At 40.5% G+C, this 14496-nt stretch overlaps 1 protein-coding gene and 1 long non-coding RNA gene across 3 annotated transcripts in view; one reads left to right on the top strand and one right to left on the bottom strand.

Moving 5' to 3' along the window:
• Positions 1-2123, top strand: part of fars2 (phenylalanyl-tRNA synthetase 2, mitochondrial) — a gene marked incomplete in the record, with an annotated part of 136184 nt that extends 134061 nt beyond the window's left edge. For both annotated transcript variants that reach the window (XM_036217371.1, XM_024280518.2), the window contains 1 exon segment: positions 1412-2123. In XM_036217371.1, coding sequence (XP_036073264.1) covers positions 1412-1550 — 139 coding nt within the window.
• LOC118600235 lies at positions 2037-14288 on the bottom strand. Its single transcript, XR_004949847.1, has 3 exons — positions 14075-14288; positions 2236-2427; positions 2037-2162 (listed from the first exon to the last, which is right to left on the bottom strand). It is a non-coding gene; the product is annotated as an uncharacterized LOC118600235 (long non-coding RNA).
• Between the last annotated feature and the right edge of the window lie 208 nt (positions 14289-14496).

Raw genomic sequence — 14496 nt, 5'->3', positions numbered from 1 at the left:
TTTCTGCCATTGCTCAATAATCCACTTTTGAACCAGTTGGACTTTGACTTTTAGAGGATTACTCAGAAATGTGTGAATACCACATTGGGGTTGTTTATAGTGAGGAATGAACAGTATAAAACCCTTATGAGCTCAAAAAGTAGATTTTTCCTAGTTTGGCCCCTTTTAGACTTGAGCTCCTGTTTTATTCGCCTTTTTTTATTTCATAGTCACAGACCCTATTGACGTCAACGCATATAAACCAGTTGACTCTTTCAAGTGACTCTTTTGAAACAGTTCTCCTGTTTGGTCCCGTCCGACGGTTCAGAGACCTGCGGCAGCGTCTCATTGACTCGTTTAGCAGAGTTAAAATTCTCCATTCAAACGTCTTCATCAGGTCTTCTCACCTCCATCCATCATGCGGCTCGTTGTCATCACTGAAGCGCTTCATTGTGTTTTCATGCAAATGCCTGGAACCCACAACTCTGTTTGTCATGAATAATGAAATGAGAGTATGTTTATATTTGGCGCTCATATTGCTGTTTACTTTGTGTGTTTGTGTGCGCACAGATTACAGTATCGATCCTTCCACCTCCCCCCCTCATCAGCTGGATAATGGAGGCATCAATTATTCACCGACACAGTCTATCGCATGAAATATGGTTCTCTCAGTGTGTGTTTGTGTTCACAAATATAATGTGTGGTTGTGTTTGTGAGCCTCTCGCTGACATTTCCTCCAAATGTACCCATGATCAATTATTCATCACCTGCTCCGAGAGGCCAAACGGCATAAGAAACAAATGCAGAGAGAGAGAGAGAGGTGAGGTTTATTTGGTTATTGTAGGTCTGTGTTTGTAATGTGCCGTAAGTCGCTCTGTCAACTGCAGGAGGAGAGAGTTTAATGTCAGGGAAGATTAAGAGATTTACATGAGGAGGTGTGTGGAAGAGGAGAAAAGGAAACAGGAAGTAGACAAATCCAAGTGAATTTATTTATTTTTGAGACAAATGATTATCATCTTTGATTTTAATGAAAATGTCACTAATCATAAATGCCTTAGTGATGAATATAATCCACGGACCTGGACAACCTAAAACCCACATGCACCCGTACGGGTGCATGTGGGTTTTAGGTTGTCCAGGTCCTTGGAGGGTTGAAGAGAGTATGACCTCCTCAAGGAACATTGTGAAAATGGAACGTACCATTTTCATTTGTGTGGTAAGTGTATCATGAAATTTATTTGAGGTTATTGTAACGAATGAACTAGATATATAGCATATATAGCATAAATGTTGTTAGCTGGTTTTGGTCGCTGAAGATGTTAGTCCTGACAGTTGAAGACGCTGAAATTGATATCTGAATTCATTGAATTTCAAATCATTACTTTCTCACATATTTGTCTATTCATTTTTGTATTCATTTGATATTTTTCAGGACCGGCAGACGGAGTCACTGCTACCGCGTCATCTACCGCCACATGGAGCGCACTCTGACCCAGGAGGAGGTTCGTCTGGTCCACCAGCAGATCGAGCAGACGGCGGAGGCGGAGCTAGGCGTTCGGGGCCGATACTGAGAGAGTCAAACTATTATCTGACCTTTCTCAATAAGAGCTTTGCCTTGGTTCTCTACTTCACATTATTTAACAACATTATCTTTGAATAAAAAGCGTACAACTTCTATTGACTTCATAAACGATAAAGATGCGAAAAATACGCAATTTTTGCTTTTTTTTAAATCTTTTACTTCAAACAGGTCCAGACAGGTGTATTTTACACCAGATTGAAATTCAATAATCCCAAAACCTTCAGAGAAACTGAAACACAGAGCTCAACTCTATCATCAGGTAAAGAAAACCAACATTACAAAATAAAAGCTGCTGAACTCTTTAGGAGGATGAAGACAACCACAAATTAAATTTAGCAGAGCAAAAACAAAATAAGTTATTTAAAACAAGTTTATTCAATGTTCTCCATCAGATAAAAAGCAAAAAGTGTGATGGTTTTTATTCCACAGAAATATAGTTTTCATTATGATTCTGGGCGATGAAGATCAAGTTGTTCCTGAAATCTCAAACCGATGTTTCCTCTAAAGATCACCTGATGATCTCTGCTTTTTTCTATGTTGAAATAAAAAAGCTAAACCTGTGTGTCTGCCGTGTTTCTGGAGTGATCGAGAGTCCACGGACCTGCAGAGACAGATCAGTATCTGTCTGTAAGTATTCTGTCTTTTTTAAATAAGGAAAACATCCAAAAACTTACCTTTTATCAGACGCTTAAACAAGAACCAAACTCGATGAAAACCTCGATGAAAGCCGTGATCCACCAGCAGCATCACTGACCCTCAGTGAGGACCGGAAACAGTCAACTGGAGGAAATGGGAGATCATACATGGAGGCTGATGTCACTGAACATGAGGAGCCTGCTTACACGACTGTAGAAGTCTACGGAATGCTGTGAGGGTCAAAAAGATGAGCTGAATTATTGATGACCAAAACTACCAGCACACTTTCAACTCCATCAGAACACAAAAACAAACCAGAAAAAATTCACACAGAACTCCACAACAGATCAATGACATCCCATTTTCTGACAGAACCTTGACCCGACTGAGACCAGAACCCTGACGGCCTGAAGATAGACCGAATCCCAGTTCAGTAGTTTGAATGTGAGAACTATGCGAACATGTTGTGGATAACTACAAACAAGAGTTGATGGAAACCGTTTATGGACATGAAGATTTTAGTCTTCACGTACCAAAGATTCAAACATTCAAATTTCTCTTCCGGACTGATCAAAAAACCAAATCAACTCAAAACTCAACAATTAGGATGTTCTGTTCAAAAAAATGTACATTTAATTTACTTCAGACTCAAAGTTTGCTGTAGTTAAGGAAGTAACTGTTTTTTATAACAAATTTATCAGAAAAAATCACAGAGAGCTTCACAACCGTAAAAGAGAACAACCAGGGGGTCAACGAAGGTCAACTGCTTGGAAGGCGAAATCTCGTCCAGTTTCTCGATCTACTCTGTTGTTCTAGATCTGCTCTGGTGTTCCAGATCTCCTCCGGTTTCCTATATCTCCTCTGGTTATCTAGATCACTTCTGGTGTTCTCGATCTACTCTGTTGTTCTAAATCTTCTCTGTTCTGATCTCATCTTGTTTTCTAGATCTCCTCTGGTGTTCTAGATCTTCTACAGTTCTCTAGATCTCCCCTGGTGTTCTAGATCTCCTCTGTTCTGATCGCCTCTTGTTTTCTGGATCTCCTCTGTTGTTCTAGATCTCATTTGGTGTTCTAAATCTCCTCTTGTTTTCTAGATCTCCTCTGGTGTTCTAGATCTCATTTGGTGTTCTAGATCTCCTCTTGTTTTCTAGATCTCCTCTGGTGTTCTAGATCTCCTTTGGTGTTCTAGATCTTCTCCAGAGCTCTAGATCCCCTCTGGTGTTCTAGATCCCATCTGGTGTTCTAGATCTTCTCCAGATCTCTAGATTCACTCTGGTGTTCTAGATCCCCTCTGGTGTTCTAGATCTTCTCCAGAGCTCTAGATCCCCTCTGGTGTTCTAGATCCCCTCTGGTGTTCTAGATCTTCTCCAGATCTCTAGATCCCCTCTGGTGTTCTAGATCCCATCTGGTGTTCTAGATCTCCTTTGGTGTTCTAGATCTTCTACAGTTCTCTAGATCCCATCTGGTGTTCTAGATCTCCTCTGGTGTTCTAGATCTTCTACAGTTCTCTAGATCCCCTCTGGTGTTCTAGATCTTCTCCAGATCTCTAGATCCCCTCTGGTGTTCTAGATCCCCTCTGGTGTTCCAGATCTCCTCTGGTGTTCTAGATCTTCTACAGTTCTCTAGATTTCCTCTGGTGTTCCAGATCTCTGGTTTTATAGATCTCCAGTTTTCTGGATCTCCTCTGTTCTGGTCTCCTCTTGTTTTCTAGATCTCCTTAGGTGTTCCAGATCTCCTCCGATTTTATAGATCTCTGGTTTTATAGAACTCCAGTTTCTAGATCTTCTCTCTTTCTTCTTCTGCTGTCAGTAGCAAATAACAAAACACAAACATAGTGGGAATCTATCAAACACAAGCCTATTTTATATTTTTTAAATCACATATAAGTTTCACCAGAGTATAAGTCGTACCACGTGCTAAACTATACAAACAAAATGTATTCCATAAAACATGGTAAACATCTCCACATTAGGCCTCTGTCAAATGGTTTGTAATTTGTATCTTAGGTGATAGTACCGATACCGTCTTGAGATATATCGGGATACGTATCGTATCATGACGAATAAATTGCAGTACATATCATATTGCCAGACACACCTCTGATGAAAACATTATGGTGAGTCTGAATCCCCCCTACTCACTATATGGTGCTAATTCCAAAATAAAGTGCATTCAAAGTTTCCCAGAAGTCTTTGTGAACAACTAGCATTCATCGATGCTCACCAGATTAGTGAATATGGACCACAATGTAATGAGGATGAACAATTTTGAACAAAAACGTGTTTAAATGTAATATTTGAATAAACCACATTTTCACTATCAGAACAGAGTGGAGTCATAAATAAACGTCGTGAAATGTTCGTATTTATTCAATTTTCACTTCATGAAATCAGTGACGTCATATCTGGCATTTAGAAAACAAAAGAAAAGTAGTGAGCATGGCGTCTGAATTACTTTTAAAATCCAGAGCACTAGATAGTTTTTAGTATTCAGGGATTAGTGTTGGAGTTCTGACTTGGATCATGTCTCAGGTGTGTCTTTATGGTATTCACAGGTGTAGTGACGGCTTGTTCCTGCAGTCACAGACAACACTGATGTGTTCATGCTCATCAACGTAAATGCTGATCATTTTTATCACCCACCGATACCATTAGTTATGTTTCTGCTCGATCATCATTCAGATTCGTGGTTATGGTTTGTTTTTGGTTTCCTGTTGTTTAATCTCGTGGTTTGGTTCCAACAAACCAACTCTGGATCTGTGCAGCTCCATTTCCGAGGGAGGAGAGGTCTGAAAGTGAAATGAGCTTAAAAAGATAGATGCATGCGTGCATGTGCACGTGCACACTCTCATCTGAATGGAGCTCATTAGAAAACGCTCCCCTCACTCATTCACGGAGTAACAGGCACACTGTCACTGGGCTGAGACGATCCGCTGGCTCAGGCTGCTGCCATCATGCACTGACACCACGCACACGTGCACGCGCACACACACACATACACACTGATGCCAGCATGTCAGTCATGCTGCAGGCTCTGAGCTGGATGCTGTTGTCACTCTGGTCGAGTTAAAACTCGGCTCTGACAGTTTGAGGTCAGCTCACAGTTTGGACTCGACAGCCTTCCATCACTGGAGATGTGGCCTAAAGAAGGCGGAAATTAAACCAGCAACCCTCCATTTTTAATTGTTTTTTTCACAGATGATACTAGAGTAGGGCAAATCAAAAACAGAAAACGCAAAAAATTGAAAGCAAACAAAGTTTGTGATTGCAAAAATATGTTTGAAGCAAAACAAAAATTGTGACTGCAAAAATATTTTTGAAAACAAAAAAAGTTTGTAAATGCCAAAAAAAACTTTTTGAAAGCAAGCATAAAATGTTTTTCATTGCAAATTCTTAACACTTTACATTTTGTTTGCAATTTAGAAAATGATCTTAAAACTGTGATTTTTACTTTCAACATGGTGGCACAAAAATCACTCCATAGCCGAAAAGAATAAACATTTATTGAACACACTAAAACCAGATTTTTAAAACTTTAAAATTGTAACTTTTTAACTTTACTATGAATACAAATAGGCAGGAATAACTTTCAGTATTTTATTCCCCATAAAAATATATTTAGTCAAAATAATATTTTTAAAAATAAGTGCAAAATAACATCGTGTCATTAATAACAATAAAATAAAATGATCTGGAGGGCCGGATCCGGCCCCCGGGCCTTGACTTTGACCCGTGGGGACCAGTGTCATGGTGGTGCAGCGTCTGCCCTGACGGTGTTGGTCATTGGTCTGATTCCAATCTTATTTCTGGAAGCTGATTCCACTAATGCTGATAGATCCTGGAGAATCTTTCCTTCCTCCAGTAAACGGGTTTGTGATGTGCGGCCGTGTTTCCAGCCCGCTGACCTCCAGCGTGCATGCTGGGATTTGTTCTGTTTGGTTCACGCAGGAACTCTCACTGCTGTTTTCAGCCGAGTGCTCGGCTGAATAAGTGAGCAGCAGGGCGAGGCAGCAGCAGGAATGAGGAGGATGAATTATTCCAGGCTGCTTTCCCTCTTCTGATCAGCTCTGAATGACCTCAAACTGAAACCACTCCACTGCTTCTGAGGAGAACACTTGCAGGATTGTCTGAACTCAAAGGCGTCTGGATGGAATGAGAAGCAGCACTTTGAACATTTATTTCCTTGAAATGGTCAGAAATGTCCTGAATGAGACGATTGTTGGTAGCAAACATCTGAGCACACAGTAACCCTAGAACCCTGGGCTAAGCGAGGCCTTGCTGCTTCTTTTTCATGAATCCTCAGACATGTGCTGTTGCAACAGACTGATTCAGTCTGACCAGCTTTGATGCTCCTCCAGTATCTGCGGTTCTGCCTCCAGCTCTTCTTCCCATAATTCCTCACTTCTTCTCTTTCTCAACAGCACCACTATGGAGTGAAGTTATCAGCTGGAGGCTGAATGATTCAGAAAACTCTTGTTGTGAATGAATGTGAAGATAAAGTTCCTTCAGACCACAAATCTAAACCAAAAGAGAAGAACGTTGAGTGTCTGCAGACTAACCCCAGGTTCACACTGATCTGGTCCATCTCTGGTGCGGACACCGGAGTCTTTACATAACTTGAAACATGCGATAGACACTCACACTGGATCCAATCCAGTCCGACCTCTACGGCACTCCGTATCTGTTTGGTTGGCAACAAATTTTTTGTGAAGTAAGGGCTGTTACCGACCTAGCCTAGGAATCATCCAGGCAAGTGTAAAGTACAACCGGTCCATTGTTCAAAATAAAACCTTTTTCCAGCTGTTATCACCGTGTTGTAAACATGTGACAAACCAACCTCGGTCTCCCCGACTTGTTACACAACACGTGTCACACAGTCAAATATGTACGTTTAAGCCTTTAGAAATGGCGGGTTATCACGGGAACCTACGTGTAAGCACAATACTACCCGCTTGTTTTGGTGGGTATGGGAGGGGCTGCTGCAGGTTTTTAGAGGATTACTCTTAAATGCATGAATAGATCAAAATACTGCTTTGAGGTTCTTCATAGTGAGGAATGAAAATGCATTTAAAACCTCAAAAAGTAGAATTTTCATGGTAGGGCTCCTTTAAACCAGTGATTTAATTACATTTCAAGCATCCACAGACAAGTCATTTATATTAATTTGTTCCAAATATCTAAATTTAATCAGATGATTATCATCAAGTAAAAATCATCCACATTAATCAATACCAAAAATCCAAGCACATGCAGACCATCATCACAAAAAAAAAATCCCACGCAACAACCAGCACCAAAAATCCAAAGTATACCAAGATGATGTATAATCATCTGAATGTATTCCAGACCCCGACATGATCAATGCAAATGACTTTCTCTGATGATAATCATTAATTATCATGAGAAAGAAAAATCATCTACAATATTTAATACAAAAAAGTACAAAATATGTTCATTAAAATAGACAATTTGTGCAGATTGTTTTAATAAAGAAGAGCAGTCATAAAGCACACTTTAGGAGAAAGAAAGTAAAGGAAAAAATAAATCAAGAATATGTGCAGAATCAGCGATACATCACAGTTTAGGAAACCAAGTCTATCTTTATCCGTATTCTATCTCTCAGGATGCGGATCACAGACCTCAATAGTATTTAGATCCAAGGAAATCCCTTTAGATGTGAGGAATGATCCAACTTGGTTCTCAAAAGCCACATTAGCATCTCCTATTGCTGCACTAGCTTCAATGCTAATGTTAGTTGCTCCAGGCTGGGCCTGGGTTTGAGTTAAAGTCCAGTGAGAATGGTGTTGTTCATTCTTACTTGTTGATCCACGTCGTTCATTCTTCTCTTCAGGAGATCTTGCAGATTATCCCATTCGTTACGTGCCTTTTCCTGTCGGAAATCTTCCATGAGTTGCAGTAGCTGTGTTAGCTTAGCTTCAAGTTGTAGCAGTGGTGCTAGCTTAGCTTCAAGTTGTAGCTGTGATTATAGCTTAGCTTCAAGTTGTAGCAGAGGTGCTAGCTTAGATTCAAGTTGTGGCAGTGATGATAGCTTAGCTTAAAGTTGTAGCAGTGATGCTAGCTTAGCTTCAAGGTGTAGCAGAGGTGCTAGCTTAGCTTCAAGTTGTAGCAGTGATGATAGCTTAACTTAAAGTTGTAGTAGTGATGCTAGCTTAGCTTCAAGTTGTAGCAGAGGTGATAGCTTAGCTTCAAGTTGTAGCAGAGGTGATAGCTTAGCTTCAAGTTGTGGCAGTGATGATAGCTTAGCTTAAAGTTGTAGCAGAGATGCTAGCTTAGCTTCAAGGTGTAGCAGTGACGATAGCTTAGTTCAAGTTGTAGCAGTGGTGCTAGCTTAGCTTCAAGTTGTAGCTGTGATGCTAGCTTAGCTTCAAGTTGTAGCAGTGATGATAGCTTAGCTTCAAGTTGTAGCTGTGATGCTAGCTTAGCTTCAAGTTGTTTTAGTGATGCTAGCTTAGCTTCAAGTTGTAGCTGTGATGCTAGCTTAGCTTCAAGTTTTGCTGTGATGCTAGCTTAGCTTCAAGTTGTAGCAGTGATGATAGCTTAGCTTCAAGTTGTAGCAGAGGTGCTAGCTTAGATTAAAGTTGTAGCAGTGATGCTAGCTTAGCTTAAAGATTGTAGCTTTGATGATAGCTTAGCTTCTAGTTGTAGCTGTGATGATAGCTTAGCTTCTAGTTGTAGCAGAGGTGCTAGCTTAGATTCAAGTTGTGGCAGTGACGATAGCTTAGATTAAAGTTGTAGCAGTGATGATAGCTTAGCTTCAAGTTGTAGCAGAGGTGCTAGCTTAGCTTCAAGTTGTGGCAGTGATGATAGCTTAGCTTAAAGTTGTAGCAGTGATGCTAGCTTAGCTTCAAGGTGTAGCAGAGGTGCTAGCTTAGCTTCAAGTTGTGGCAGTGATGATAGCTTAGCTTAAAGTTGTAGTTGTGATGCTAGCTTAGCTTCAAGTTGTAGCAGAGGTGATAACTTAGCTTCAAATTGAAGCAGCGGTGATAGCTTAGCTTCAAATTGAAGCAGCGGTGATAGCTTAGCTTCAAGTTGTAGCTGTGATGATAGCTTAGCTTCAAGTTGTAGCAGAGATGCTAGCTTAGCTTCAAGTTGTAGCAGTGATGCTAGCTTAGCTTCAAGTTGTAGCTGTGATGATAGCTTAGCTTCAAGTTAGAGAAATGGTGCTAGTTTGACCTAAAGTTGTAGCAGTGGTGCTAGCTTAGCTTCAAGTTGTAGCAGTGATGATAGCTTAGCTTCAAGTTGTAGCAGTGGTGCTAGCTTAGCTTCAAGTTGAAGCAGCGGTGATAGCTTAGCTTCAAATTGAAGCAGCGGTGATAGCTTAGCTTCAAGTTGTAGCTGTGATGATAGCTTAGCTTCAAGTTGTAGCAGAGATGCTAGCTTAGCTTCAAGTTTAGGCTGTGATGCTAGCTTAGCTTCAAGTTGTAGCTGTGATGATAGCTTAGCTTCAAGTTGTAGCAGAGTTGCTAGCTTAGATTCAAGTTGTGGCAGTGATGATAGCTTAGATTAAAGTTGTAGCAGTGATGATAGCTTAGCTTCAAGTTGTAGCTTTGATGATAGCTTAGCTTCAAGTTGTAGCTGTGATGATAGCTTAGCTTCAAGTTGTAGCAGAGGTGCTAGCTTAGATTCAAGTTGTGGCAGTGATGATAGCTTAGCTTCAAGTTGTAGCAGAGGAGCTAGCTTAGATTCAAGTTGTGGCAGTGATGATATCTTAGATTAAAGTTGTAGCAGTGATGCTAGCTTTGCTTAAAGTTGTAGCTTTGATGATAGCTTAGCTTCAAGTTGTAGCTGTGATGATAGCTTAGCTTCAAGTTGTAGCAGAGGTGCTAGCTTAGATTCAAGTTGTGGCAGTGATGATAGCTTAGATTCAACTTGTAGCAGTGCTGCTAGCTTAGCTTAAAGTTGTAGCTTTGATGATAGCTTAGCTTCAAGTTGTAGCTGTGATGATAGCTTAGCTTCAAGTTGTAGCAGAGGTGCTAGCTTAGATTCAAGTTGTGGCAGTGATGATAGCTTAGCTTAAAGTTGTAGCAGTGATGCTAGCTTAGCTTTAAGGTGTAGCAGAGGTGCTAGCTTAGCTTCAAGTTGTAGCAGTGATGATAGCTTAGCTTAAAGTTGTAGTAGTGATGCTAGCATAGCTTCAAGTTGTAGCAGAGGTGATAGCTTAGCTTCAAGTTGTAGCAGCGGTGATAGCTTAGCTTCAAATTGAACCAGCGGTGATAGCTTAGCTTCAAGTTGTAGCTGTGATGATAGCTTAGCTTCAAGTTGTAGCTGTGATGATAGCTTAGCTTCAAGTTGTAGCAGTGACGATAGCTTAGCTTCAAGTTGTAGCAGTGATGATAGCTTGGCTTCAAGTTGTAGCAGAGGTGCTAGCTTAGCTTCAAGTTGTGGCAGTGATGCTAGCTTAGCTTCAAGTTGTAGCTGTGATGCCAGCTTAGCTTCAAGTTGTAGCAGTGATGATAGCTTAGCTTCAAGTTGTAGCTGTGATGCTAGCTTAGCTTCAAGTTGTAGCAGTGATGCTAGCTTAGCTTCAAGTTGTAGTAGTCATGCTAGCTTAGCTTCAAGTTGTAGCAGTGATGATAGCTTAGATTAAAGTTGTAGCAGTGATGCTAGCTTAGCTTAAAGTTGTAGCTGTGATGATAGCTTAGCTTCAAGTTGTAGCAGAGGTGCTAGCTTAGCTTCAAGTTGTGGCAGTGATGATAGCTTAGATTAAAGTTGTAGCAGAGGTGTTAGCTTACCTTTAAATTGAAGGCGCGGTGATAGCTTAGCTTCAAGTTCTGGCAGTGATGATAGCTTAGCTTCAAGTTGTAGCAGTGATGCTAGCTCGGCCATAAGTTGCTAAGGATCTGTAGGTCAATGTGAGTCATTTTTCACCTACATTCAAATTTAGCTCAATAAATCACAGTATGGATGTTTCTTATCTTTCATTTAAAGGGAGTTTTCCTGTCCGTTGACACCTCGCTCAGTTCACCGACTCGTCTTCAATGTCATCTGTAGGTCACTGATGATACAGGCTGTTATTAAATACAGGAAGAACAAATTAGTCTTTTGGGAATAATCTGGGATTAATTGGGTTAGAAAAAAGTACCTCTGCGTTTCCTGTGGCATCTGGAGCATCTTTGGTTGTGAACGTTATCGTTTTAAATAAAATGAATTGAACTAAACAAGCCTGTTGCTGTTTCCGCCTTGTTTTTGGACCAAAGCCCAGTTCTCTCTTATGTCCAGAAACATGTGGAGGAGTTCCTCCTGTAACAGGAGGATTGGACCCATGTTCTGAGACGGAAGTACAGCCGGATCCGTGTGGAGAGGAGCGTGCTTTAACTTCAGCAGCTTCAGAGACGATGAAGAGGGTCTAAGGGGAATGTAAATAAAAAGCTTTGTGTCCCTGACGAAAGGGGAGAAGAATGAAAGCTCTTTGTTTGGTGAGTCGCGCAGAGAAGCCATTAAAAATGAGCGTTTGATTTCTCCTCTCTGCTCCTGTTTCATGTCCTCCTTCCATCTTCTCCCTCTCATGCACTCTTTCATATCTGCCCATCTACTCCTCCTCTCCATAACGCTGTTTGCTGTGGAATGAATCCTTCACAGTTTCAGTCACGGAGAGGATGAGATGAGCCCGCCGCCTCCAACCCCCCAACATGTGCTCCTATGTATGTGTGTGCTCTGAGTGTTGGACTTGATCTTAGCAAATCCTCCAAATGCATTCATCCACACATCCACAGCTTGTCCCAGCATCTGCCAGCGTGTTTGGGAGGGTGCCTGACTGAATCCTCCATGTGGGACTGTGAGAAGGAGGCTCAGAGTGTCTGGAATGAAGAATGAAGAGCTGAGGTGGAGCGGACGGACACGTCCAGAAAGTACTGCTCTCCTCATTCCAGCATCTTTCCTCAGTCGCTGATAAATGTGAAAGGCATCCTAGTGGTGAAGGAAGAGAACTGCAGTGACGACCTCTTCTCAGCCCTGTTCTCGCTGAGACCAACACCCACAACTCTTCCTTTGGTTAACGACAATACTGAAGCCAAGTCAGTTCATCAGGTAACCACTAGGGGGCTTATTTGTTGACTTGAAAACTGGAAAAACTCTGTTCTAATCCAGCAGGAACTGAGATGGAGATCTGCAACTCCACAAGTCCAGAGTATAGAGAAAGCGCACCATCATCTTTGGGTTTGGAAGTAAAGCAGCTTTTTAATCATCTTTAACTTCTGTTTATATAGAATTGAAGGAGCAATCCCAAATCATCTCCTGTGTTAGTCCTCTCCATCCAACTGTTACACCTTTCAAAGACTCAGGTCACTAAAAATCAAACCTAAAAGGTAAGAACCACAGAGTCACTAATGACCAGGGTTATTAATTACATCAGCTATTGATGATTAAAGTTACAATACTAAAAAAACATGTAACTAGAGGTACCAATAACTAGAATTGCTAATGACCAGAGTACTTGCTGAATAAAGTTAGTAAATGACTGTAAATCACTGTTAGGTTAATTTCAGGCTTCATTCAACACTCCGTTAAAGAAGAAAGACACTACCCACAATTAGATTTGCAACAAAGAGCTGGGAGAGCACACAGGAAGACACAGTTACAGCGCCTCCTATCCACTCTGAGCTTCCTGTGTGATCCGAGCTCTTTTTATTAGCTGCACAGCGTTTCCTGTTCAGGTTTAGCATCAGCAGCTGCAGGAAGTCTTCTGCTGAAAGCACCAAAGCATCTTGGAAAACACTTCTACTGAACTGTAAGAGTGTAATAGAAGAGTAAAACGGTAAAACATAGATAAAACAAAGCATCTGTGTGATCATATTTACATAGATTCAACAGTCACTAATAACTAAAGTTAATAATGAATATAGTCATTAATATCCTTAGTTAATAATGACTAAAATTAGTAATGACTAGATTTACTAATGACTATGAGAAAAGGTAAAACTTTATAACTACACACTATGAAGTGTTAGAAGTTATTAAATAACTACATTAATTTATACCAAATGTGAATAAAGTTAATACTGACTGTTACTAATTCTAAAATAGATTTACTTGTGACTAGATTTATCAGTAACTAGAATAGCTTTTGACTAGAGTAACTGTAGACTAAAGTTACCAAATGAATAGAGTAACTAATAAGAAAGGTTTTAAATGACTTGAGTCAATTACATCTACAGTTACTAATGACTAGTTAGTAATGACTAGATCTTCTAATTACTAGAAGTTACTACTAGGATTACTAGAAGTAATTATTGACTAAAGTCACTAAATGAATGGAATCACTATGAACTTAAGTTACTAATGACTACAGTCAATAATAATCACAATCATTGTTATCTGCAGTTAAGAAAGACTGGAGTTAGTAATGATTAAAATGACTAGTAACTAGCAGTAACTGATGACTAAAGTTACCGAATGACTACAGTCACTAGATACACTGGTTACTATAGTAACTGATGACCAGAGTTACTAAATATTAGACTTACTAAACTCTAGTGACTGGTTACTTCTGATGAATTGTTACTAATGAGTACAGATACTTGATATTTATGACTAGACTCAGTAATGACTTGTTACTGTCTAGTGATACTGCTGACTTGTCACTAATAATTATTCACTAATGACTTCTTACTAATGACTCTAGTTCCTAATAACTCCAGTTATTTTTGACTAAAGTGACTAATAACTAGAGTTACTGATGAATCCAATTACTAATGACTATAGTTACTAAAGACTATAGTTCCTAGTAACTCTAGTTATTATTGACTAAAGTAATGAATAACCAGAGTAATAACCAGAGTTACTCATGACTCTAGTTAGTCATTACTGGAGTGACTATGTCACTGAATGGAACCCTCGTGGCGTCTGCTGCTCCATCTCACCTTTCAGAAACCTGACTCCAGTAATGGAGGACGCTTTTCCCTTTGACTGTAGCGTCCCAGGGAATCTGTGCAGGAAAGCCCGGCTCCTGACGGGAGCGCCGCTACGATGAAGGATAGAGAGCGGTTGCCATGGTAATTGAACTAGGTTGTACTCCATTTTTCTTTCACCTCCATTTCTCCTCCTCCTTCTCACAGTCAGAACTCCTCTGCATACTGGATACCTGTTCATATATCTGCGCATGGTGCACACATGCACACACATGCACACACACGCACACACATGCACACAGTGAGCATGTTCTCACACCTCAGGCACGTGCACACCAGCTGATTTACTGATGCTGACTGAACATTTCCAACATGCTGCCTGAATGAGACCCATCACCCCCAGTCTGTAAGCATTCATGTGCAGGTGTGTGTGT

Source organism: Oryzias melastigma, linkage group LG20 (genome assembly GCF_002922805.2).
Source record: "Oryzias melastigma strain HK-1 linkage group LG20, ASM292280v2, whole genome shotgun sequence".
Classification (NCBI taxonomy): Eukaryota; Metazoa; Chordata; class Actinopteri; order Beloniformes; family Adrianichthyidae; genus Oryzias; species Oryzias melastigma.
The sequence above is the reverse complement of the archived record's forward strand: the minus strand, read 5'-3'. Positions and strand labels throughout refer to the sequence as shown.